The 27,694-nt window shown below is 44.4% G+C and overlaps 2 protein-coding genes across 3 annotated transcripts; both read right to left on the bottom strand.

The window, feature by feature from the left end:
• Nucleotides 1-814: 814 nt before the first annotated feature.
• Nucleotides 815-2,681, bottom strand: LOC102437642 (C-C motif chemokine 18-like). Of its 2 annotated transcripts, XM_014467303.1 has the most exons (4): nt 2,512-2,681; nt 1,762-1,876; nt 1,216-1,318; nt 815-986 (listed from the first exon to the last, which is right to left on the bottom strand). In XM_014467303.1, exons 1-3 carry the CDS (start codon nt 2,576-2,578, stop codon nt 1,216-1,218), a joined length of 285 nt encoding a protein of 94 aa, XP_014322789.1. In that variant the 5' UTR covers nt 2,579-2,681; the 3' UTR covers nt 815-986. The 2 variants fall into 2 exon arrangements, with proteins under 2 accessions (XP_014322789.1, XP_006101971.1); XM_006101909.3 differs by having other exon boundaries at nt 820-1,318; nt 2,512-2,680.
• A 19,058-nt stretch (nt 2,682-21,739) lies between these two features.
• Nucleotides 21,740-23,595, bottom strand: LOC102437330 (C-C motif chemokine 3-like 1). Its single transcript, XM_006101908.3, has 3 exons — nt 23,454-23,595; nt 22,631-22,745; nt 21,740-22,240 (listed from the first exon to the last, which is right to left on the bottom strand). The coding sequence occupies exons 1-3, from the start codon at nt 23,527-23,529 to the stop codon at nt 22,150-22,152; spliced, it is 282 nt and encodes a 93-aa protein (XP_006101970.1). The 5' UTR covers nt 23,530-23,595; the 3' UTR covers nt 21,740-22,149.
• Nucleotides 23,596-27,694: the final 4,099 nt, after the last annotated feature.

Below are 27,694 nucleotides of genomic sequence, written 5' to 3'. Positions count from 1 at the left end.
GAACGGTATCTGTAGGCTGTATGAGAGAAGTAAGCTATGCTCACCTTTATTCTGAAGTCTTCCCAAAGCAATGGGACCAATTCACACTCCCAGTAGCAGACATGTGTGCCAGTTCCACACCCTCTCTAATATTAATACTTCTCAAATTTAGTATTTAATTAGATATGGAGGGAGCAATCCAGGACAGTAGGAGGGAGGTAAGCGTAGTTTGATGAATTTTGACCATTACCACAGTGAAAATTTAGGATATTTCCAAAACTCCAAAAAAAGGTACCCTTGTTCCCCCTTTTCAGTCAGCACCCTCCCTCATCCCAGTTTTTTGCACCCATTGATTAGATTTATTTCCCTAAAGTTTCACCTTTTCTATAATATTATGTGAATAGAATAACTCCGGGTTCCTGATAAACTCCTGGACTCAGGTATCACTGGGGTTGACACACACCAGCCAACCTCATTTAGTTTGGAAGCTATGGAGAAGGGCAGAAGGATTAAGAAGGACCTAGTCTTCATTCTTAAGAAAGCTGAATTTATGAAAGTGCATACATATGCGTGCTAGAATAATTTGCTTTGGTGTTCATTTAAATGGTGGATTTCCCTTGTGCATGTAAGTTTGCACTTGTTTTTAATACTTTGCTGCTTTTGCAGTGCATGAGCATCATTTCACATGCATAAAGCCTGGTGTTGTTAGAACAACACTTATTCTTTCCCTTTCCTCCCCTTAGATGCCCCTAATCATCCTATCTCTTTCCTTCCAACCAATGAAAAGGATTTATCAGGGAAATGAAAAAACAAAAGAATAACCAGAAGTCCAATATTTACTGAAGAAAGCAAAAATAATCTTTATTATTCTGACAGTTTTAACAGAGCAAAGGGCTTATACAAACTCAATAAGCATCTGTTGATAGATTTGGTCCAATGCCTACTCAGAGACAGGAGCACAATAATTCACCATAACCCGGATCCTGAGGCAACCAATGTATGCTTGACTGGGAAAAGATTTGGGGATAAGAGGGTGTTATAATGATTTCTCAGCGAAATCATTTTAAAAAAGCATCAAAGGAATACAACAATTTACAATATTTACGTACTTTACTAAATTAAAGAGAGCTTTCAGAATGTGGTTAGTGGAGGGGAAGGACGCAGCGGGCAGGGAACTTCTGGGGCTGCAGGGACATTCCCCTAGTCAGCATCCCTGCTGCCCATTGGAGAACTGACCTACTGGACTGCTTGGGGAGTCTCCTTCAGGTTGTTGATGTATTTCTGAACCCAGGCATCGCTGGGATTGGCACAGATATTCCGGCCCCTTTTGGTGAGAAAGCTGTAGAGAAGGCAGAAGTATTATATAGAGGATGAGTAAGGACATGCTTGACCACCTGTGGACCCTTTATCCTCATCCTTGTGGGCAGCTCAGGGCTAGTCCATCCTGTCAAGGAATCATCCCCCAACCCTCAGGGACTTTTGGTCTTTCTCTGAGTGATTTATGAAAATAACCTAAGGCCGCCTCTTTTCTGCTGTCTCTTTCTTTCCTCTTTCCCCTCTGCTTTTGGGCACACCTTCCTGGCTCCCTGAAGGCCCCATTTCACATCAGTAAACAGCCCCAGGGGCCTCTCTCTTTGTCCTGCATGCACAAAAGGCCCCCAGAGGGCGGGGCTTTCCCAGGATGGCTCCTCATCCATCAGCTGGTGCACTTGTGAACCCCTCCCCACTCAGACTCCTGTGTTCTGTGTCACCCCAGGGATGGGCAGGGGGACTGACACTTACACAACACCATATTGGGGGCACTTGGTGCTGGTCTCAAAGTAGGCAACCACAAATTTGCGGGGGATCTGCCGGGTCACGTAGGTCATGCAGCAGGTGACTGAGATGTCAGTGCTTTCTGTGGGGAAACAAGGACAACAAGGAGTTGCTCAGGAGCGCAGGCAAGCCTGAGAGGGTCAGGAAGAAATGGAGAGGGACAGCTCAGCGATGAGGCTTGGGGGAAAAGGAAACTGGATATAACTTGGCTTTTTTGTTCGTTTCTCATTCATTTTCTTAGTCTTGTCTTTGGTTTGTCTCTTCATTTTGGTCTCTAATTACTCTATAGGGAACCAAATTCTACTCTCATTTCCTAAATCTCTTTGGGGGAAATTTCTTTTCTAATCCATTAAATCATAAGATAGCCGAGTGAATGTAGGGACAATTCTTACAACTCTTGGGAATAGCTAAGGGATTCTAAAACTTACCAGCACCCATAGGATCTAAATAGACCTAGATTCTACCTCATGCTAATAACCCAATAAATGAAACTTTAATGATCGCACCCAAAAAGTAATATAAAATCCTGCCACCCAGATCAATAGACTCCATTTTGAACCCTCTTGAAGAAAACAACAGTGTTATCTTGGAACCCCATTCAAAGTTCTCTAATTTCACATGGGGGTCCTCAGGCCAGAAGATTTGGAAGATGTGGGCTGACTTCTGGGCAGAGAGTGGGGAGCAACTGTGTTTCAGAAAAGTGGACAACAAACTCACCTTCCTCGTAGGAGTAGAGGACCCTGGTGCAGAGGATGACAAGGACGGTAGCTCCAAGGAACTTCATGATGCGGGGCAGGCAGAGGAGTGTGGGCAGAACTGAGACGGAGCTTTGGCAATCACTGCTGCTGGCTGCCTTCTAGGATCTGCACTACCTTCCCTCCTTTTATAGGCGGCCCTGGGCAGTGGGAGCATAGGAATTGGAGGTGCCTAAGCAAGAAATTTTACGTATTTTGGTGTCACGTGGGTTGTACAACCAGGGTTGCCTGAGGTTACTCCAGAAGTTGAGGGTACACACAAGAATGGCTCAATTGCTAATGTGATTGGGATGCTTATGAGGAAGTTGTTTCTCCAGATGGGTGACCAGGAATTGGCACCGCCCAGGGATCATGCTTAGCTGTTTCCTTTCCACATGACAGATCTCTCTGAAGTGTGGGGTCACCGTCTCCTTCCATAGAGCAGTGTTCTGGTGCACTTCCACAGCTGTTCTGTCCATTTAAATGTGACAAGAATAATAATGTCACCGAGTCTCAGGCAGCATAAGCCAAGGGACACACACTGTAGATGGAAAATACAGAATTGGGAAGCCTGGAGGTATAAGAATGGTAAAAGTAAGAATTAACCTTCCAGTAATGGTCTATTTATCAAACATTCACCACAGACCTACAATGATGTCTTGATATAACACTGGGTGTGGTCAGCAGCCTTAAAAATGTCCATACTCTTTGAACTCATAATCTATTTCTCATAATCTATTCTATGGAAATGACCTCACAAATGTGGAGCATATTAGGGACAATGTTGTTTGGTGCAGTTTATCTATGATCAAATAATTGACAGCAAACTACACATTCTACAGTGTTGGAATGATAAAGTTAACCCATTGATGGACCATTATCAGAAAGAGTGACATGACAATACTTGATTTTTAATATTAAGTATTAATAAGCAGGATGCAAAATTTTATATGCAATTTTATTTTTAAAATCCTGGGAAGAGAAAAGAAACAAACCAGAAAGAAATAAAGCCCCCTACCTATGACTGTCTTCTCCACACCCCGTGTCCCATGTTATCTCTCCTCCACAAGCCCTGCTTCTCTCCAGGAAGGAGGAAAAGTACTGACATCACACAACAGTAGGAACACTGTCTGTTAGTGTCACTGTAATCAACACATTTATGACAGGTCTGGAGAGAAGTAAGAGAGGCAGTGTGGTGTCTGCCCTAACTGCGAGGAAGTGGAAATCAGCCCGAAAAAAGCCAACTCAACTTCTTCCACCCCCTGAGGGGACCAGCAGAAAGTTGATGGAGATGTCACTGCTCAGGGTCTCAGAGTAGGGCATAAAGGGAACCAAGGAAGCTAAGCATTTCTTCTTTACCTTGAATTTTTGTTTTGACTCTCTGCCCTTGTCTTGCTCCCTCTTCAGGGAATAGAGCTATTGGAACCGTTGTCCCTTGTTCCATCTCTTTGGGGGAACTTCATCTGGTTCACAGATGGTTCTGAAAATCACTCATAGGGGGGATCTCTTCAGGAGAACGGAGGGGAATCCGCCATTTGGCTCATCGTAGGAACCAGTGCGACCTGGCATTTGCCCTCCTCTGTCTTTCATGTCCAGAGATGAGGATACATAAAAGTCATTGGGAAACAGCCCAGAATATTTTGAAACCTTCTGTGAAGTTCTTAGCTTTTACTTAGGGAATCTCAAGCCATGGGACTTAAATGATATGGTTCAGACATCCCAGAGCGTTGGGACACAACTCTAAAGGGAAACAAGGATGAGGGTCGAGAGAATCCTGTGGTACAGAGGGTGAGACTTGTGAACTGGGCTGTGGTGAGGAGATGTTAACAAGAGCAGCCTTTGAAACCTCAATGATACTGGGCAGGTGGAGGAGTGTGGGCAAAGCCAAGATGGGACTGGACACTTGCCGCTGCCTACATCCATTTCGTGTCCCAACCCATGTCCTGCCTATTTATAGGCAACTCTAGGCTGTGAGGAACAGGAGGCTGGGGATGGTGTCATGTCACGAGGTGCACATGCTGAGGTACCTCGGTCATGTGGAGGTTCCAGGTACACAAGAAGAGCTCAGTTGCTCACTTGTTGGGGGAGATTGTGTGGAAAGATTTTGGACAGTGAGAGGAGGTCATATAATGTTAGTGTCAGCTGTAAGTTCATGGAGAGATCTACAGATTAGTGATTCCTTCCACAGGGCAGATATGACACTTGTTACAGCTCTTCTGACCATCTAGGGCAGGGGTGGGCAAACTTTTTGACTCGAGGGCCACAATGGGTTCTTAAACTGGACCGGAGGGCCGGAACAAAAGCATGGATGGAGTGTTTGTGTGAACTAATAGAAATTCAAAGTAAACATCATTACATAAAAGGGTACGGTCTTTTTTTTTTTTTAGTTTTATTCATTTCAAACGGGCCCAATCTGGCTCGCGGGCCGTAGTTTGCCCACGGCTGATCTAGGGTGACATCTGTGATGATGCCACAGCATCCTGGGCACACAAGTCACACTTAAACCACACCCTGGGTGAAAAAGACCATGACATCCCGTTGGTTGGCGCTTCGAAGGAAATGATTAACCTGGGATGATTTAGTGAGGGGGAAGCCAGGAGTTATCACCAGGGTACCAAACTTAGCTGGTTCCTTCTACCATTAACAGATCTATCTATGAACTGTACCATTCCCCTTTCCCTTCCACAGAGCACAGACTTATGTTCTTCACAGGTGTGACATATGTCATGTCACAAAGTCTTAAGTAGCCTGAGCCATGTTTGATCCAGACCCAGATGGGCAGAATGGAATTGGGGAAGCTTGGGGTACAGGCATAACAGGAGTGATAAGGTCAGCTTTTTTAAAATCACTGTTTCCTTCATCAAACATTCACAAGTCCCTACAATATGTCATCACTGGGTTCAACAGTAGGGAGAGGAAATAAACATGCATCTGTTATGGAGCATCTATATAGATTAGAAGCCTCACATGTCCTTATTATTTTAAAATATATTTTATTGATTTTTACAGAGAAGAAGGGAGAGGGATAGAGAGTTAGAAACATCAATGAGAGAGAAACATCGATCAGCTGTCTCTTGCACACCCCCTACTGGGGATGTGCTCGCAACCAAGGTACATGCCCTTGACTGGAATCAAACCTGGGACCCTTGAGTCCTCAGGCTGACGCTCTACCCACTGAGCCAAACCGGTTAGAGCGGTCCTTATTTTTTGACCCAGAAAGTCTATAGCTAGGAAAATATATTAGGGAAATAAGATCATTTGTGGAGAAAGTTTTATGCATATAAATGTTTGCTACACTTTATTTATAACAAAAAATTGGAACCAGTCCAAATGTTCGTGCTACAATAATGCATGATAACATTAATACACTAGGATGATGATTGAATAAATTAGGCAGCTTTTAAAAATACTGGAATGATTTGGAAAAGTCTCATAATATCAAGTATAAGAAAAATACAAAATTTTCTCTATATTGTGACTACAATAATGCCTCCCTTTCAACTCACAGTAAAAAGAGAGGAAGGGAGAGAGAGAAACATTTATTGGTTGCCTCCTGTAAATGCCCTAACCAGGGATTGAATCCTGCAACCTGGGTATGTGCCCTGACCAGGAATTGAGCCAGCAACTTTTTGGTGTACTGGATGACACTCCAACCAACTGAGCCACCTGGCCAGGGCTGGGGAGAATGTTCTAACTAGTCATATCTGAGGTGAGGCTTGGGGGCTAGAGTGGCCAGAGTTAGCAAATAAAAATAGAGTATGAATAATTTTTTTAGTAAAAGTATGTCCCATGCAATATTTGGGACATACTTATACAAAAATTATTTGTTGTGTATCTGAAATTCAAATTTAACTGGGAATCCTGTATTTTATTGGAGGTGAATACCCCTGATAAAGTCTGTCTATTTCCTGTGGGAGATGGAGTTCACTTTAGAATCATTGGGGGGAGATTTAAAAAATCCCCAATACCAGGACCTCACTCAAAAGTTACCACTTTAATTGGAGTTAGGTGGGGTGGGGCATCGGTGATTTAAAAGCTCCTGAGGTGATGTTAATGCACAGAACCACTGTTGGGGTGCAGTCGTAGGCTGTTGGGGGCCAGCCTTGGTGTTTCAGAGGCAGTACAACTTCCTTTCAGCTTTTCAAGGCTTCTGGTCTGTTTTTGGTCAATTCTACTGGGTGGTTAATTAGAATCCAAAAACCTGTCAGCCGGGGTCACTCCTAGGACTGGGTTTCAGAGAACCTCTCAAGCTCACCTCTGGCAGCTCTAATCATCCCTTTCCCTGCCACATCCTTCCCATTTCACCGACTTCTTCTTCCACACTGCCCTCTGCTGATGAAACAGTGCCACAGCATGGAGGTCACCACAATTCGCTCCCTGCCTCTCTGCCTGCATCCCAACTATGCCTTCACAAAGAACGCGATTGTTCATCTTGTTCACAAGATAAATACTTAAAAGAAGAGGGGAAGGATCAGGCTGTTTATGGACCCCTTCCTAGCCTCCCATCTTCCCATTTCTGCTTATACAAACATTAGCTTGGAGTGGAGAATTCTGCTTTTCCAGATCACTGATTCTCAACCAGCTGGGTTTGCAGGCAGTGAGTAGAAAGGGACTCATAAACTTTTTTCCTTCTCTGCTAACAGAGAAGCCAACTTCAAAGTCAGCTAATCTCTTTCTTAACAGGCTTTACTGATTTATGCAAGAAGTAACCAGTCTCCAACATCTTGAATTTCCCTTTTTGATGCAACCGTGGCTGGCAGCTGGCCTTGGTAAGAATCTATAACAGGCCATGGCGGGTAACCAGCTGCTGTGCCAGCTAAGGTGTCCTCACTGACTTCGACCTCACCTCCTGCCCCAGCCAAGTGCATTTTTCAGGCTCTGTATCAGTTAGGGTGGTTTGAGTTTTAGTATCAGAAAAGCTGACTCAATGTGGCGTAAACAATAAAGGGAACTCTTTGCTCACATACCGGAAACTTCAAGAAGTAGCCTTAGCTTCAGGCAGGGCTTGGTCGGTGAGCCTTAAGTATCACTATAACCCGTGATTCTTTCCGAATCTCTGATCTCCCTTCAGTCGGTCCTTCAACCTATGACATCCAACTGTGAAGTGAATCACTTGGCTTTACAAATTACCCTCTCGAGACCCCTCAGTGGGTTTCTACAGGAGGAGAAGTCATGACCTTCCCTCCACAAAGGAGGAACCCACTAGGCTGGCCACTGTCCCTTTTGTTTGTTTGTATCTATTATCTGTCTGGCGTGAACTTGTTGATTTGTTGTATTCCCACCACAGGGAGTGAGTTTCCCATTGGTCAGGTGACCCCGTGGGAGGTAGCTGGGCTTGAGCCTTCTTCCCAATGGCACTGCACATGGATGGGGGAATCATGTATCCCTCCTTGCTTAGGGAAAACCTAGTTTATATCAGTTGTGGCAGCCTAATTACTAATAGTATCCCCTTTGCCTCTCAAAATGGGCTCATCCTACCAATAGACCGCTGCTTGGAGGGACTCTGCCAGCAGGAGCTGGTGGGATGGTCTCAGGGCTGATGTCCACAGAGATCCCTGGCTGTGTGGGCAAAGGTGCTGAATCCAGTCTGCACTTGACTTGTAAATCCTTGCACCTGGCACAGGGCAAGGTGCTCCAAGATGTCTTTTCTTAAAGTGCTCAGGCTAACAAGTATGTAATAATATAGATATTGGTATGATTGTTGATATACATATTTTATATACATAGTTTCGCATGAATATTACCTATATGTACTTCATCCCGTTCAGTGGTTTCATATTTAATATGTGGCTATACTATGATGTTTTAAACTGTTCCTATTTTGATGAATTTGTTTCTCTTTCATTGCTTTTACAAGCAGGGCTACAAAGAATATCTGTGTGCCTATACCTGTGTGTCTTTAGGTAGAATTTCTTGAAATACATTTCTAGAAATAAGGTAGCTAGATTGAAAAGTATGTAAATTATTAAATTTGCTAAGAACTGTCTTTGCCCAGCCGGTGTGTGTGTGGCTCAGTGGTTGACCGTAAACCTATGAACTAGGAAGTCACGGTTTGATTTCCGGTCAGGGCACAAGCCTGAGTGGTGGGCTTGATCCCCAGTACGGGGTGTGCAGGAGGCAGCCGATCAGTAATTCTCTCTCATCATTGATGTTTCTATCTATCTCTCCCTCTCCCTTCCTCTCTGATAAAAATATATTAAAAAATAAAAAAAAATTGTGTCTTGCTCTTCAAAAATCCTGACTACCCAAGATCCACTTTTTGGTACAAAATCTAGATAATTTAAAACAAAAGCAAGTAGGGCTTATTTTAAAAATTACCATATATATTCTATTAAGAAAAGAGTGGTAAATCCTTATTGATTAATTCAGTGGTTTTTGGTCTTCTGTCTACAGGTAAATCACATGGGGAGTTGGTTAAAATCTAGATGCCCAGATCCAAACCCAGTAAGTTTTACTGTGAGCGTTTTTAACAGCCATCCCAGGTGGTTCTGGCATGTTCTGAGAAATGAGGGCAAGGTTTGCATCTTAGTTATATTATTTATTAGCTGCACAACAGTGGGCAAGCTGGTTTAACTCTCTGAGTCACCCTTTCTCCTCTATCAACTGGGGCTAGTGATAGTACTTAGCCCTTGGTGCAATTGTTAGGATTTAAAGGACAATGCATAATTCTTAGGGAAGCTTGATTTATATGAAAAATAAACTTAAATAGATGACTATATATCAAGAATGTATTTACCTAGAAAGGAACATATTTACCTATTACATTATACATTAGGTACATAATAGTCTATAAAATAATCAGTTTTGAAAAATAATGTTTTATTTTTAACTTTTGGGAATATACAGGTATTATTGTCATTTCCTTTCTGCTCACTTCCCCTTTTCAGATTTTACTAATCTTTGCCCCCCATCATTTTTTTTTCCACTCAGAGATCCTGATTTTGTCACAAAACAAAGCCAATAAAATTGTTATTGATGATTCTATAACATATTCTGATAAAATAAAACAATTAAGAATGTTTTTGTTTTTTTAAAATCCCATTATTTCACACAATTGAATACAGAAGTGCTCATTAACATTCTATAAATAATTGTTGGTTGATGGTTTTGGAACAGTTTCCCCTAGAAGAACAAGCTAAATATAACCACTCACCTACACACTGAGTATGTGTCAACCACTGTGTGACCAGAGGGCCTGAGGAGGGCAGGCAGGAACACATGGAAATACATGACAAAATAGAAATAGTCTAAAATAAATTAAAACTTACATTAAGAGTGTGGTTGCTTGGCAACCAGCCCATAGGAGAGGTAGCTTTGGGAGTTGAAGGAACATTTCTTGGGCTTGGGCCCCTGCTCCCTAATCTGCCCTCAAATGTAACTGGTTTCTTGTTGATCCTAGGTCACTTGGGGATTCAGCTCCAAGGTCAATGATGTACTTGACACCAGGACCTAGTGGGTTGCCACAGACCTGCTGGCCTCTTTGGTTTGGAAGCTCTGAAGAGGGATAGAATTACAAAAATTGAGGAATCATTGCCATAACTGGTTTGGCTCAGTGGATAGAGCGTCGGCCTGTGGACTGAAGGGTCCCAGGTTCGATTCCGGTCAAGGGCATGTGCCTTGGTTGCGGGCACATCCCCAGTAGTGGTTATGCAGGAGGCGGCTGATGGATGTTTCTCTCTCATCCATGTTTCTAACCCTCTATCCCCTTCTCTTCCTCTCTGTAAAAAATCAATAAAATATATTTAAAAAAATAAAAAAATTGAGGAATCAGCAGGGGAATTCTGGTCCCACATTGCCCCCTCCCCACCCTGTACCCCTCCACCTAGGGAAGCACAGGATCAGCCCGCTTTCTCAGGACCATTTCTCCAAGCTCAGATCCCTAGCCTTTTCCTCAATGATTTAGAGGGTCTCTACAGGCAGCCTCCCCCTTTTATCATTTCCTCCCCAATTTCTTCTGTCTAGGGCAGCTAGCTCCTCCCTGGCTCCCAGGCTGCTCCCTACACACAAGTCCTGCTGGCTCCATCCTATACACTGAGTGGCCAGATTATTATGACCACCACACATCAGTACTTCATTGACACTTCCAAAAATACTGAATATTGAAAACTTCCTAAGCAAATACTCTCAAGGTTTTATTATTATTATTATTATTTGCATAACTAATACACTTCATTATACTGATGGGGTGGTCATAATAATCTGGCCACTCAGTGTATACACATTTCAATGGGACCAAAAGTGTAAGCCCTGCTGGCCACTAGGCCAGCGATCTGAAGGTGTGCCCTGGGTAATGGTTGATGTAGGGAGGCAGAGGGAGAGGGCAAAGATAGTGTTTCCTGGCTTATGTTCCTTGTGAGCACCTGTAGTCCCCAGATGTGTGCCAAACCCGAAGCCTGCCCCTCAGGCCAAAGCACCAGGGCAGGCAAACAGGCCCCTTTCACAGAGAGATGCGGTATGTTCTGTCTGCTGCTTGTACAGTGCGGTAGCCCCTTGTTGCCATCTCTCTGATGGTTACGGTTCCCTGAGACTCAGGAACTCAAGTCCCCACCCTCCCCCAGCCACTCGAGCCAGTAATCAGGGGGCACCCCTGGGTGGCAGCCGAAAAGACCAGGGCACCAGACCAGTGTCAAGTGGCCCTCTGGGAGAGGCTGTGGAGCGTGGCAGAGGGAGAGTGCAAAGATGGTGCTCGCCAGTGAGGGTAAAGATGGCACCTGCTGAGAGGGAAATATGTTTAGGGTAAAAAAAGGAAGAAAAAAACCAGAAAGAAAAAAAAAACGGTGCCTGCCAGCTGCAGTGAGGCAGAGGGAGAGCATGACCGTGGCTCCCCAGTGCCTCTGTCCCCAGAGTTTCCCAGCAGGCCTGGCCCCGAGGCCAAGGCTCTGAGATCGGCAGGGGAATCTCTCTGATGGAAAGTCTGGGCGCTTCCAGAGGCTGCTTCTGCGCTGGGGCTGGACACAGCCCGTGGTTGTCAAAGCCAGATGTTTGGGGAGCTTGTCTCTCAGGTGCCTGATGTGGGGCACCCACCCTTCTCTCCCCAGGACAAAGCTCCAGGTTTGCGATTCCCTCGTGATTATGGATTATGGAACTGTGTCTCAGCCTCTCCTAACCACCGCAGTGTGGCTTTTTCTTGTTTGCAGATGCAAAGCACCTGCTCAGCTAGTTTCCAGGGTTGTTTTTTTTGTTGGTTTTTTTTTTTTTTTTTTAGGAAATTGTTCCACATGCAGCTGTAGATCCGGTGTGTCCGTGGGAGGAGGTAAATTCAAGGCTCTTTTTATGTCACCATCTTGGACTGCCTCCTCTCTCTCTCATGTTTGCTCTAACCTTAGCTTTGGTTTCCATCTTTCCCGGCAGGGAAGGCTGATAAATGAAGAGTCTGCCTCTTGTTCTAGTTCTATCTGGGAAACTTAATCTGGTCTGGGAAGAGATTTTCCCTGCAAGAGACTGTCTCTGTAAATCACCTACGAAGTGCCAGTGAGGTGAGTTTATTACTGAGCTGATCCCTGGGAAGCAGGTGAAGCTGGATTCTGCTTCTTGTTGAAAACCCACTCAATTTAACCATTCCCCGAGTAAGGCACACCCCTACCCTGCCTTCCAGGTGTTTAGAACGGAAAGCTAAAACTCCTTTGGAAAGAAAAGCTTCCTGAATGATAGCCCAGGGAATTTTGGTTTCACTTGGGTGCCTCTCTCCATAGGACTTTGGTGATATGGTCTGTCCCGAGCCAGAAAGTGGGGGACAACAGCAAATGGCAAGGGGGGGACACTAGTCAGAGGAGGCCTGGGAACAGAGGGCCATGGTGAGGAGGACAGTGCGGGCCCACGACTCGCTGATGCCAGCTTCCTTCTAGGGTCCACGCTGTGCCCTCTGGACCCCAGGGAGATGGAAACTGGGGGTGTGGAGAAAGGAAGTTTTTAAGTGTAGTGGTGCCTGTTGACTTGTACATGCAAGAGGGTCTTGGGTAACCACAGGGCTCAGTGTATTTGCAATAATAGTTCCAAGTACTCACTTGTCTGGGGCTGTTTAATGGGGAAGTGGTTTCCACAGCAAGAGGAGGTGAGAAGTTGATGTCACCCTGGGACAACACTTAGCTGGTTTCTTCTCACTAGAGCTCTCTAGTCATAGTTTCCCTCAGCAGAGCAGAAACTTCTCTGTTATTCCACAGCTGTTCGAACCGAATACATGTGACATGTGCAGTGATGCCATGAGTCCTGAGCAGCACAACCCAACTGAAACCACATCCAGGGACAGAGCTGTGTTAGCAAGGCCTGGGCTCCAGGAGTCAGGAGTGCAGGCAGCCTTTCAGACACCTGCTCATAAGAGACATCCAACAAGGGCCCTGATATACACAAAGTAAAGGGCCCGAAGACGTGTTAGATGTGGGTGCTCATGTGCATTAGGAAACTTAAGATAATCTTAGCCTTTGACCAAGATAATCCGTGTTTAGGACTCTATTTCCTAATTAAGTAACTTCAAATATGGGAGAAAGGTTTATGCATAAGAATATTTGGTCCCCAGCACATTGATAGCAATTTAAAATTAGACTCAGTTTAAATCATCTACAACATGGAAATGGTGAAGAAAATGATAGCATCTTGACTTGGTTGACTATTAGGGAGCCTTTACACACAATGTAATGACATGGGAAGTGCTTATGTTATAAGTTTAAAAAAATCCAAGATGCAAATTGGCTATTTTATTTTTGTTTATTTATTTGCATATTTTTAGGTGTTGCTGATACAGTATTTTTAAATTATTTATTTTTAATTGAATTAACTGGGGTGACATTGGTTAATAAAATTATATAGGTTTCAGGTGTATAATTCTATAACATATCATTTATATATTGTGTTGTATGTTCTCCACCCAAAGTCATGTCTCCTTCCATCACCATTTATCCCCCCTTACTCTCTTCTGTGTCCTCCACCCACCCTTTCCCTCTGGTAACCACCATACTTTTTTCCGTATCTATGAGTTAATGTTTGCTTAATCCCTTCACCTTTTTCACCTGCCCTGCCACTCCCTCCCCTCTAACAGCTGTCAGTCTGTTCTCTGTGTCTATGAGTGTGTTTCTCATAAAAATTAGTTTCTTTTAATGAGGACCCACCCAGTGTCTGGGGATGTGGTCAACTCCATATAATATTTTTTTGAGGATGCTGGTCCCAGGAAAGAAGGAGAATAGAAATAGCAAGTGGAAGGTGTCCTCTCTCACCTACCCCTTTGGCCAACTAATATTAAAGGACTTCCCACGCTTCCTCAATATGGGCAAACTTAGTAATGATGACTCATTATTCCGAGAGTTCTTCCATTTCCCCTGTCCCTGGCCTTCTGCTTTTTTTTTTTTTAATGATGTTTACTTTGAATTTATTTATTTATTTATTTTTTTAATTAAATCTTTATTGTTCAGATTACATTTGTTCCTCTCCCCCCCCCCCATAACTCCCCTCCTTCCAGTTCCCGCCCCACCCTCCGCCCTCACTCCCCACCCGCTGTCCTCATCCATAGGTGCACGATTTTTGTCCTGTCTCTTCCCGCATCTCCCATTCCCCTTTCCCCCCCAAGAATAGTCAGTCCATTCCCTTTCTATGTCCCTGATTCATTATAATCACCAGTTCATTCTGTACATCAGATTATTTATTCACTTGATTCTTAGATTCACTTGTTGATAGATGCATGTTTGTTGTTCACAATTTGTATCTTTACCTTTTTCTTCTTCCTCTTCTTAAAGGATACCGTTCAGCATTTCGTATAATACTGGTTTAGTGGTGATGAACTCCTTTAGCTTTTCCTTATCTGTGAAGCTCTTTATCTGACCTTCAATTCTGAATGATAGCTTTGCTGGATAAAGTAATCTTGGTTGTAGGTTCTTGGTATTCATCACTTTGAATATTTCTTGCCATTCCCTTCTGGCCTGCAAAGTTTCTGTTGAGAAATCAGCTGACAGTCGTATGGGTATTCCCTTGTAGGTAATTGAGTCTCTTTCTCTTGCTGCTTTTAAGATTCTCTCTTTGTCTTTTGCTCTTGGCATTTTAATTATGATGTGTCTTGGTGTGGTCCTCTTTGGATTCCTTTTGTTTGGGGTTCTCTGCGCTTCTTGGACCTGTAAGTCCATTTCTTTCACCAGGTGGGGGAAGTTTTCTGCCATTATTTCTTCAAATAGGTTTTCAATATCTTGCTGTCTCTCATCTTCTGGCACTCCTATTATTCTGATGTTGGTACGCTTGTAGCTGTCCCAGAGGCTCCTTACAGTATCTTCACACTTTCGGATTCTTTTTTCATTTTGCTTTTCCATTTGGGTGTTTTTTGCTTCTTCGCATTTCAAATCTTTGGTTTGATTCTTGTACTCCTCTGGTCTGCTATTGGGTATAGTATTCTTTATTTCAGTCTATGTATGCTTACTTTCTAGTTTCTTTATCATAGCATCGAGGGTCTCATTAGTTTTCGTGAGGCTCTGCTCAAGTTTATTGCAAGCCCTCAAAATTGCGATTTTTAGCTCCATATCCTCCATTTCTGTCATGTTTTTTTTTGTTTCCGCATCTTTTATGCTTTCTTGGTGCACCCCCTTGTGGTCTTTGTGCACAGTCTTGTTCTAGTTAAGCCTTAATTGTTGTAGTTAATACTAGAGGGATTTGACCACCAGGCCGACTGGCTGTGAGAATCAGCTGTGTGGAAAACTTCTGTACTCTGGGGAGGTGCTAATCTAGCCTTTGCCTGAGGCGATCCGGCAAATGGCTCTGCGCAGGGCTTGGGCGGGGCGGGATCAACAGGGCGGGTGGAGGGAGCAGCTATGGCTGCTCTCAGTCCGTCCCCAGGGGCTCTGCCTCTCTGTCCCAGCAACAGCTGCAAACCTCGGAGGGACCGTAGCCAGACAGTCCCGCTTCTCCCGTTTGAGTCTGGGTCCCTAGAGACTCGCCCGGATCTGTAGCCCAGAGTCTGAGACTCCCTCCTGATTGAAAACGACAACCGCGCCCTCAGCCACCAGCCCGCTTTGCGCACGCACCACCGTACCTTTAAATTTTCCACACTGCGCCTCTTCTGAGCCTCATAATGCTGTTGTTTTTCCTTCTAGTTGAAGAGTCTCTCCTCAGCCAGCCTTCCTGTGGTTCTGGTTGATGTCCGTTCCGTCTTTTAGTTGTATTTTTGAAGTGGTTGTTTGCGGCAGCAGTCTCCGGTGTTTACCTATGCCGCCATCTTCGATTCTCTCTCCCTGGCCTTCTGCTTGTGTGGAGTGGTTAGGCGGTGCTGTGGCGGGGCCAGTCCTACCCTCATCGGCATGTCCTGGAGCCGACATGTAGTCTCATTTTCTGGTGGTTACTCTGGAACCACGAAGAGTGTGATGTCCCAGCCTCAGATTTGGGCAGTAGTCATTTGTAAGACAATAGGAAACACACAGGTCAGCATCTTCTTAATCAAGAGCGGGGAGACTAAGAGCTTGCCAACTAGAGAGCACAGGAGAAGAAGTGTTCATCACATACACAGTGTTAGTGTCCTTCATGCATCAAGGGGGGAAAAGCTACAGGAAAGGACCAGCAAATACATTTTAATGGAGATAGGTTTTTCCTGACCAGCGTCTATTCTACATCCTTCCTGATGCCAGAAACCCATGGTTCTTTGAGAAGCCACTCTTCCCCATCATCCTCAGACTTTAAGTTTGTATGAAATTCATCCAACCCACTATCCAGGAATGTGCCTTGATTCGTTTAAGTTAATTAAGCGGTTCTCAACTTGTGGGTCGCGAACAATGAAAATACATCCTGCATATCAGATATTTACATTATGATTCATAACAGTAGCAAAATTACAGTTATGAAGTAGCAACGAAAATAATTTTATGGTTGGGGGTCACCACAACATGAGGAACTGTATTAAAGGGTCGTGGCATCAGGAAGGTTGAGAACCACTGGAAGCAAATCAGTGAAACCCTCCCCACAGCCACGGTGAATGGTTAGGAATTGGGATTCTGACCTTAAGTCAGTCAAATCCAAGAGAACCTAGTGATATTTTTCAATGGGACACAGACTCTCTGTTCCCTGAAGAAAATGAAGGATTCATGGAGCACTGGAAGGTACTGGAAGCCCCTGGCATTCTCACATGGAAGAGGGATCAGAAAGAGAAGAAAACAGGGCCCGTGGGCCTTGCCTGTACCCTTCAGTCTTGGAGACACAGGTTCATGTATTCAAGCCTCTTTGAGTTAGGTTTGTTTGCTTGTTTTCCTCCTTGAAACTTCCAGCATCCTGAGAAATAGAGTCCTGTATCTGTGTGGAGATACAGGTCAGTTAAAAGTAATAGCTCACCCTAGCTGGTTTGGCTCAGTAGATAGGGTGTCAGCCTGCAGACTGAAGGGCCTGGGTTCGATTCCAGTCAAGAGCACATGCCTCGATCCCCAGTGCAGGGCATGCAGGAGGCAGCCGATAAATGATTCTCATTATTGATGTTTCTATCTCTCCCTCCTTCTCCCTTCCTCTCTGAAATCAATTTTTAAAAAAATGTAACAGCCCAGACTGAAGTCTGGGATTGGCTGATCAGAAAAAGTAGGAGGGAATTTGGTGAGCACCATTGTTAAATGGAAGTGGGTTTTAAACTTGTTGTGCATGGGAATTACCTGGAGATTTGTTAAAACCCGGATTGCTGTGCTCCGCCTTCCAGAGGAGGGCTCGGAATTTGCATTTCTAATGAGTTCTCAGGTGCTGTGGTCTGGGCACCACCTTGGAGAACCGCTCTCACATGATGCTGCTGCGGGTTGAACTGGGTCTGTCGTATGGTGGGTGCTAAGGTCCTGTGTCAAACACTAAGGCTGCAACATTAAAGAATTTGATAGGTAAGATTCTGTATATTGGAATATAATAGCTACTTCCTGCATTCACCAGGAAGATGGAGGCTACATTGAAATGGGCTCATCTGAAATCGGGAAAGGAAAAACAGTCAGCTTTGCCAAGGAAGGCCTTCCCAACCTGTTGACTGTCGCCATCATCTGGAGTCTAGAAGGGCTACATATGCAGAAATTTCTACTGCAAGCGAAAGGTAGGACAAGCAGAGTGGGAGGTGGGAGACATAACAGGGAAAAACACACACAAAACAACAGAGTCCCACTGTGGCCCTAACTCCCCCACCCGCCCTCTCGTAGGAAATATTTGTCTTCCCTTCTTGTGAAGGTACATAAATAATTGTGCTGGGCCCTACCCGGTTTGGCTCAGAGGTTAGAGCATTGGCTGAAGGGTCCCAGGTTCTATTCCAGTCAAGGGCACGTACCTTAGTTGCGGGCTCGATCCCAGGCCCTAGTTGGGGCCTGTGCGGGAGGCAACCAATTGATGTATCTCTCTCACATCGATGTTTCTCCCCCTTCCTTCCACTCTCACTCTGAAATCAATGGAAAAAATATCCTCGGGTGAGGATTATCACTTCTGCACATTGCCCCACCTGTGCAGGGGCCAAGATGGAAGCGGAGGACTCTCACCAGAGGCCTGGGAGGTAGGGATGTAGGGGTGACTGTAGTATTGAGGCCTTTGCTAGGAAGCACACATTCCCGACCCCAGTTAAAATGCAAGATGTATAATTGGACAAGCTCTTTGTTTCTGGTTGTCTAGCCCATAGAATTGACAGAAAGAACAACCAGAAACCTGCTATTATTAGAAGTGTGTTGCATTGCCAAAGAAACCACAAGACCAGCCCAAAATGGCCATTGATTGCTCAACACCCCGGGCAAACCCCAGGCTCCTACCTCACACAGACAGGAGGTGGGCAGCCCCCAGAGGAGGGCTCTTCCCCAGCACATGCATGTGTCCATGGTGGGCATTTCCCAGGGAGGTCAACCAGGAGGCTGACCAAGGATCTCAGTCACATCTCAGACTCTGAAAGCCTCTTTACCCTGCTTAACAATGCAATCCCCATTCTCCCTTTTTCCTCACAGGGGTCTTTGTTCTATTACTCTGTTCACAACACTTGTATTTAAGGGATGTTGAGCTAGTTAAGCTTCTTGTTTGGCTTTGGATTGCTGGACCTTGCGGAACAGTTTAGTGTAAATGAGCAGGTTTTGTTTGTCCCCCAGTGCTGGAAGTCAACAAGAAATGGGGACACCTTCACTGTTTCTTTGGAGACCAAGGCTGTTCCTCCCATTTTCCTGATCGTGCCTTCACACTTACCACAGGTGTGGATGGTGATGGTATTAGGGCAGTGGTCGGCAAACTGCGGCTCTTTTGCCCCTTGAGTGTGGCTCTTCCACAAAATACCAACTTCTGCACATGGGCTAGGAAGTTTCAGTCGCACTGTACATGTGCGCCTGCGTGTGGTATTTTGTGGAAGAGCCACACTCAAGGGGCCAAAGAGCCACATGTGGCTGGAGAGCTGCAGTTTGCCGACCACGGTGTTAGGGGAACAGGGCCCTCATAATGGGAGGGAATTGTAAGATGTTGCTTGGGAGGACCCTCTGTGTGTATGTGTATGATGCGAAAGTCTTGGCCAAAAGGACTCCTTTGTTGCATTGTCCTTATTATATAAAAGCCATTGTGGCATACAGACTGTTACGACTAGCCAAGCTCTGTCTTCTCTGTGTCAGCTCAGACTCCCAACCAGAAAATGGTTCCGATGGATAGAATATCACCCATCAAAGAGTGGGGTAAGCCGAAACCGGTTTGGCTCAGTGGATAGAGCGTCGGCCTGCGGACTGAAGGGTCCCGGGTTCGATTCCGGTCAAGGGCATGTACCTGGGTTGCGGGCACATCCCCAGTGGGAGGTGTGCAGGAGGCAGCTGATATATGTTTCTCTCTCATCGATGTTTCTAACTCTCTATCTCTCTCCCTTCCTCTCTGTAAAAAATCAATAAAATAAAAAAAAAAAAAGAGTGGGGTAAGATGAGACCAGAGGGGTAAGCAGTTCATGCTCACTGAAAAATAAATAAAACTTAAAAAAAAGTGCAGAAAATAAAAAGGAAAAGTACCCGTTCCTAAAAATACCCATTCCTGAAAAATGGGTTATTCCCATTTCCTCTAAGAAATCGGTTAGCTAATGGAAATGTATCTTTACAAATATTTGCCTTTGCAAATATATATGTAGATATGGCTTTAAAGATAAAAATAATAGCATTTTATAGATACACTTTTGTGTAGAGTGTGTACACATATATTAGACGCTAACATATATACCTTTTGTACATACCATTATGGACACTTGCCATAGGCATAAATGTGTGTTATCCTTCTTACTGACTGCAAAATATTCCATTGGTGGGCATCTCAATCCTCTACTCCAGTGATTCTCAACCTTCTGGCCCTTTAAATACAGTTCCTCATGTTGTGACCCAACCATAAAATTATTTTCGTTGCTACTTCATAACTGTAATTTTGCTACTGTTATGAATCGTAATGTAAATATCTGATATGCAGGCTGGTCTTAGGCGGCCCCTGTGAAAGGGTCGTTCGACTGCCAAAGGGGTTGCGACCCACAGGTTGAGAACCGCTGCTGTACTGCCTTAATCCTTCACTGATGGATGTTTCCATTTGCTTGCTGTTTATAAACCATGCTGCAAAGAATATCCTAGTGCCTATATATTCCCATCCTTTGATAATGTTGCTACAAAATAGATTCCTAGAGATGGAATCAAGGCCAATGATATCTATGTCAGATAGTATGTGTATTTTAATGTTTGCTTAATAAGAGTGTTTAATTGTACTCTAAAGAGTTTGACTATCCCTAGCTGGTTTGGCTCAGTGGATAGAGCATCAGCCTGCGGACTGAAAGGTCCCAGGTTCAATTCTGGTCAAGGGCATGTACCTTGGTTGTGGGCACATCCCCAGTAGGAGGTGTGCAGGAAACAGCCGATCGATATTTCTCTCTCATTGATGTTTCTAACTCTCTATCCCTCTCTCTTCCTCTCTGTAAAAAATCAATAAAATATATATATATTTAAAAAGAGTTTGACCACTATAATTCTAAACTCATTTGGGTATTAAAATTAGATTATTTTAAACAAAATGAAATAATCATGGCTCATAAAAATTAATACATGTTTGTTTTCCCACAACTCTTTTGGATTTCTCCTTCTTTGGCAAAAAGGACCCTAGCTCAGTGTACATTTCTTATAGTTATAAGTATAACTCAGGCAATCCATCTATTAAATAACTCAGCTTTCTCAGTTAACATAGAAACAGAATCCTGCTCCACATGTAGACTGGCTAGCTTTCCCTTTAACATTAGCCATTCATTTTGTGGAGCATGGATTCAAAGAAAAGAAGGTGCAATATACCTGTTACCATATGCAGGTATGCACCGCATTTGGAAGAGTGGTAAATCCTATTTGACTTATTTCCGTGATTCTCAGCTGTTAACATGCATGAGGAAAGCCCGATAAGCTTGGTAGAAATACACATTTTCAGGTCCATCTAAAAATTCTGATATGAGTGGTTTAAACGATCATTGTTGATGAAACAGAGTGTGGGATCTTGGAGGGAAGGTGGGGAAGGTAGATGCATGGGAGGTAATCAACCAAAGACCTTGTATGCAAATATGCATAACCCTTGGACATAGACAATAGGGTGGAGAAGGCCTGGGCAGGTGGCAAGCGTGGGCTGGAGGGGGTCAATGGGGGGGAGGGAAGGGAACATTCGGAATACTTTCAACAATAAAGATTAAAAAACCACAATCATTGCTTGTGATTGAATATAGGTGGATTGCATTTGGGAAATAACTTAGCTACTGGTTAAGATCATAGTTTGTAGTTATAGCAAAGTCTAGTTCAGGAATCAGTTGTACCATTTGCTGTGTGATCTTGGCCAAGTTGCTTAACCTCTCTGAGCCCTAGCCCCAGTTTACTTCTCTGTCAGTAAGCTATATTATCTCATTGTGAAGCTTAAATAGACACTGCAATGAAAGTACTGAGCCTAGAGTAAGTCTCAAATATGTTAGTCATTGTTATTAAGAAAGTGATTTATCATAACTACGTACTATGAATATCCTTTTTAATGGTATCCATTCGAGTGTGAATTCCCCTAGCAGATGTACAGTATGAATTGATTTATAAAATATTCATAATTTCAGTGTTCTGGAAATGTGGCTTCAGTGTCAAGCAGAGTGTCTCTGTGGTAGCCCCCTTCCATCTCTCCCAATTTCCCTCCATTTCGCATCTTTCTATTCTTTGCCTATTACTCCTTTCAACCAGTGGTTCTGATTTGCCAGATCAACAAAACCAAACTTAATACCAGTTTACTTTTTTAAAAGAGCATCTTTATTATTTCTCCATGCTGAACACAGCACGGAGCAGAAACGTTTAATACATATATGTCAGTCTGGTGGCTTTGGCGCCACCTCTGCCCAGAACAAACTGATGACAGTTGCTCAATTGTTACCAATCACAGTGCAAGTGAAGGGGGAGGGAAGGGTGGTGAAGAAGGTATCCCGAGATCTCTTGGAGCAAATAGTCCCAAACACAGCATGATGTTCAAAATAAATTACAAAAATTAAATAGTATAAATAAGCTGAAATTTAAGTTAGGAAGAGTCCCAGAGTGTGGGTGTTGGCAACAACCAGCCCACAGGAGAGGTAGCTGTGGAGGTGACAGGGGTGTTTCCAAGGCTCAGGCCCCTGTCTCCTGTTGGTCCACTGAGGTCACTGGGTTCCTCAAAGCTGCCAGGCCACTCAGGCGTTCAGCTCCAGGTCGGCAACGTATTTCTGGACCCAGTCCTCACTGGGGTTGGCACAGACCTGCCGGCCTCTTCTGGTTTGGAAGCTGTGGAGAGGAATGGAGGGTTACACACTGGGGAGTCCAGCAGGGGAACCCTGGCCCCGCCGTGGCCCTCCACCCACTCTGTGCTGGGCAGCTCAGGGCCTCCTTGCTCTCTCAGGGACCCGCCACCTATCTCAATCCAGAGAGCTCTTCCCACTGACTCAGGGAGCCCCTCAGAGGATCCTGCTGCAGCCCCCTCTTCCCCTCCCTTCCCTCTGGGCTGGGCCAGCCCCTGCCCTGACTCTGCAAGCCCCTGGCCAGGCCAGGCCACATCTCAGCGACCTGGGTCCTGCATAGTTGATAGGATCTCCTGGAGGACAGGGCCCTTCTGTGCCCCTGGGCACTGCCCCCCCCTCTATCTCCCCAGGGATGGGCAGGAAGACTGGCACTTACATGACACCAGACTTGGAACACTGGCTGCTGGTCTCAAAATAGTCGACGATGTATGTCCGTGGAATCTGCCGAGGCGCATAGGTGAAGCAGCAGGCGGTCGGGGTGTCAGCACCAACTGTAGAGGAAGGGACAGAATGAGCCTGAGTCACAGTTCAGGAGCAAAGGCAAGATCTGAGAGCTAATCCCTGAGAGGGTGAGGAAGACAGCCTTGCTCAGGGCGTGGGCTGGGAGACAAGGTCACTAGAAGGCTCTGGGCATTTTTGTTTAGAAGAATCCCTGTCTCTGTCCTTGCTTCTGAATGTATCCTCGTTCTCTTTGAGTCTTCACTGTGGGTACTGTCTTTCTTTTTTTGTGATCCAGGCATCCAAGCAGACTGTTCTGTAATCTCATCTCCCTTCAGGCAATCCTGTCTGATTCAAGAAGCCATACCCCAGCAAGAGAGAAACCTTGGACATATCTCCTATGACATCCAAGGAAAGAGCTCTTGGGGGACCTAGAATGGGTTAGCTGCAGAATAACACCACCGGGCAGTAACAAGACTTGGATTCTGTCTCTGGTGAACTCACTTGCTTAGGTCTCTACTTTGCCATCTGTAAAATGGGACTATTGCTCCCCTACCCGACCCTGGCTCTCAGATATGGGGACAAGGCTAGTTAACACCCTTTGAATGAAAATACAAGTCTTGCAGAAAAAAAGCAAAGATGCTTTATGGTCCTTTAAGAAGTTCTCTGTTTTCTCTTGGAGGCTCTCAAGACCACAAAAAAAGATGGTTGTGGTCTGACCGTGGCCAGAGAGCAGGGATACTGCAGCAGCTCAGACTCACCTGGTGCAGACAAGACCTGGCTGCAGAGGGCCATGGTGCAGAGGAGGACGGCCAGGGCAGCCCCGGAGACCTTCATGATGCTGAGCAGATGAACTGTGAGCTCGCTTGTCAGAAGAGCAGAGATGGGAGCAGGCACTCACTGCTGGCTGCGTCCTTCTGCTTTGTGAAGCCATCTCCCCTACTCTTTATAGGCAGCCCTGTGGATGAGGAAATGGAATCCCGGGGTGAGGTGGGAAATTTTTAAGCATAGGCTGAGTGTTGCACAACTCAGGGTCCTGGGTGACCACAGGGGTACAGGATATCCAAGAATAGCTTCTCTGAGCTGTAAGTCTGAGCCCACAACTCGTGACTTGTTCTGGTTTCTTGTGAGGAAATGGTTTCCCCCGAGAGCAGGAGGAGAGAAGAGTGTCTTGACTCCGGGCTATTCTTAGCCGGTCCCTTTCCATAGAACCTATACATGAACTCTTCAGCCCCATCCAACCCACAGGGCTGAAACGTCTGTGCTTCCCCAGCTGCTCTAACCACTCAGATGGGGTAGATGTGATGATGTTGTGGAGGGTGGCACAGCCTTGATTGGATGTAAGCAACGGAAGTAAGGAGTCCCTGCTAGGGGACTAGGAAGGATGAGGTCATGGTCCTGTCATTTGTCCACTCATCTAATGGTCATTGAATGACTAGGGTCACTACGTTAAATACTAGTTGAGGATCATAAAGAAACATTAGATGTGGGTGTTAATATGTCAGGAGCCTAAAAATATTTATACCTGGTAACTTGAACACATTTCTAGGAAAGAGTTCTAAAGAAACCAACCCAAATAAGAAAGCATCTTCCAACATGAACATATATCTGACCCAGCATCATTTATAGCTCCAAAATAAGGAGACCCAAGTGTTCCTCTATCAGAAATGATAAAGAAAAATATGGCACATCCACTGGCTTGCTTATCGTTAAGCCCTTAATCTGAATGGAGTGTAGTAGAATAATATCAGTTACAAAAATGTAAGATGAGCACTGGCTGGTTTGGCTCAGTGGAAAGAGCATCAGCCTATGGACTAAAGGGCCCTGGGTTCAATTCCAGTCAAAGGCACATGCCCGGGTTGCAGGCTCGGTCCCCAGTGTGGAGCATGCAAGAGGCAGCCGATCAATGATTCTCTGTCATCATTGATGTTTCTGTCTCTTTCTCCCCCTCCCTTCCTCGCTGAAATAAATAAAAATATATTAAAAAATGTAAGATGGGGAGAAATGTAAGATGAAAAATTATACAAATTGTACAAGATGAAGAATTATACAAATATATACACACATATGACAAATATAACCATATACATATGCTAGGCAAGAAAAAATAAAAAGCATTGGAAATAAATGCCCCAATGCTGTAATAGTACTTATATATATGTGTGAAAGATCTATGGATGGCTATTTTTCTTATTTTTCTCTATTTCTGCAGTTTCCTCATTTTTTAAAAATTTATATTTATTGATTTCAGAGAGGAAGGGAGAGGGAGAGAGAGATAAAAACAATGATGAAAGAGAATCATTGATCAGCTGCCTCCTGCAGGCCCCACACTTGGGGACTCAGCCCACAATCCAGGCATGTGCCCTGGCTGGGAATTGAACCGTGATCTTCTGGCTCATAGATTGACACACAACCACTGAGCCACGCCAGCTGGGTATTTTCTCAATTTTTTAACGTGAACATGTTTGACCTTCCTAGTCAGCTCACCAATTTACAAACACATTTTGTTTTAAAACATTTACAGCAACCCTGGTTGAAAAGTAGGTTGTTGTCGATTATTTAATTTTAATTTGAGAGAAATATACCAAGTTTCTGTCCAAGGGCCTTTGCCAAAATGAAATGTTGATTTCCATGTCTCTGAACTATTTTAAGGAACCTGTATAATATTTACATAAATAATGCCAAATTCAAAGCAGTTTTCTGTTTTTATTCTTTTTGATTCATAATGTCAGTGGTGTGAAAGGGCCTACTTTCTCAGTCAGGTCTGTATGGTTTTTCCTTCTCCATTCTTTATTATTTTATTGTTACATAATGAATAGGCATAAGTGACATTTTATAATGAGAAACAGATTTAGTTCTTCTTAATGACCTTTGTCCTCTAGATGCCCCTGGTCTACTAGGAGGGGCGGAATATATATAAACAGGTAACCACAGCACTTAGAAGAAAGTGCTAAGATTCCTGGGGGGAAATAAAGGAGGGGGAGGAAGCAATGACCTCCCTTGGGAGGGCTGAGGAAGGCTTCTTGAAAGGGATGGGATTTTGGTTGGGTCTTGAACATTGCCCAGGATTTGAACATACATGGATGGGGATGTGCAGGGGTCCAGCTGATGCAGTTACAGGTGTAAAATTGCTGGCTCAGCAGGAGAGAGCTGTCGGTGTCGCTGCACACTGGTGGAGCAAATATGGACAATGGAGCTAAATTGGGGCCATATCCGAGGGTGTAGAATTCCCCCAAAAGGGGCTAGAACAATGGAGGAAACAAACATAAGCAAAGTGAGACCACACCTTAGGAATTCTGTCCTTCCTGTGTCTGTCGAGTTCCTTCTCTGAAACATGTGGGCTATGTTTCTGTCCCATCCCTGTGATTGCTAATGCTGGTCTTGAAGGAGGTGAAGCAAAGACAAGGTCAGGACAATGGCCGGTTTCACTGAGGCTTTAGCATCCAGGTGTCATCCCTTGTTACTGTCAGTTCCGGAAAACTGAGTCTATCACTTGTTTCATTGGAAATTCTAGATCACAGACAATGCCTCCTCCTCACCCACATCCTCTGCCCAGTTGATATCCTGAATTGTGTTCCCTCCTTTACTTCTTGGGGGAAACCCCCTTCATACTTGTGATTCAGTGTATGAGAGCTAGTTTCTATGAGTTGGGCAGGACAAGAAAAAGGAAATGGAAAATGCTGAATCAGCCACTTTCTGATAATGGCCTCTGTTATCTGTTCCATGATTACAGCACTTACCGTGTTGCATTATGTGCATTATTTATGTAATTTTCTCGTCAAAAAATTTAGACCATGTCCTGTTGATTTCAAACCAAATTCATACCATGTCTTGTTAGTAGATTTAAACCAAATCCTAGCACATGATAATTATAACATGATGAATTTTCTGACATAGTCTCTATTTCTTATAATTTTGTTTATTTTAATAAAGGTGACTTATTGAATATAAAATTCTATCTTAGTAATTATATGTGTAAGATTTTTCCCTATCAGTCCTAAAACCAGGAAATAGCCTTTTGTCTTATGGTTGTTGTTTTTTACTCAAATTGGAAAATAACATACTTGTATGCAAAGTGTGTATTTACTCTGCATGTGTTGACTGAATAATGTGAGGGAGCCTTGGGATGGTTGAGTTGATTGCGAAGGGTCTTAGAAATTTCCTAGGTGGAAAATTGATGTTCCCAGGTGAAATGATTAGGGCAGGATCACGCAGATAGAATTGGTCAGTTTTATATTTCACTGTCTGCATCATTTAGCAGTGTATCTCCAGTGATAACCACAACGCCTGGCACATAGTGGAGCTTAATAAAAATTGGGTGAATGAATGAACAAATCACTGATTTAATTAACAGTATGTGTTATGTCCTAGTCCCACTATGGAATTGAAATACTAAGAAGGAAAGGCCAGAAAAGCCATAGAGTCAAGGTCTTGATCTTTGGGGGATCAACCAAGGTCTCTTAGGCAGCGGTGGCAGAAAGTAGCCAGCCGCCAACACGGTGGGTCCTCAGCATGGAGGGGCTTGATCTGTGCCCTAGATTCCTGGCTCATTCCAGCCTCTTTGAGGCCCCATCTCAGTCCAGCAGAACACCCCAGCCTTGAGTGCAGGGAATTCTGGCTGAGCAATTCATGTTCTGCAACATCACTGCCTTGTCCTCATTGCTTCCCAAGCCCTGGCCCTGCTGGGTTGGTTCCCTTTCTGTTTCTGGCCCTAAAGTTGCACTTCCCCAGGTGTCAATCTCAGCTCTCTCCCTTTGACACTGGGGGCTCCATGGATGGGTTCACTAATATTTTTTTAAAAAACATTTTTATTTTATATATTTTTTATATATTTTATTGATTTTTCACAGAGAGGAAGGGAGAGGGATAGAGAGTTAGAAACATCAATCAGCTGCCTCCTGCACACCCCCTACTGGGGATGTGCCCGCAACCAAGGTACATGCCCTTAACCGGAATTGAACCCGGGACCCTTCAGTCCGCAGGCCGACACTCTATCCACTGA

The sequence above is a fragment of the Myotis lucifugus genome, unplaced genomic scaffold, assembly GCF_000147115.1.
Source record: "Myotis lucifugus unplaced genomic scaffold, Myoluc2.0 scaffold_387, whole genome shotgun sequence".
Lineage (NCBI taxonomy): Eukaryota > Metazoa > Chordata > Mammalia > Chiroptera > Vespertilionidae > Myotis > Myotis lucifugus.
Note: the sequence above shows the minus strand (reverse complement) of the source record. Positions and strands in the feature narration are given on the sequence as shown.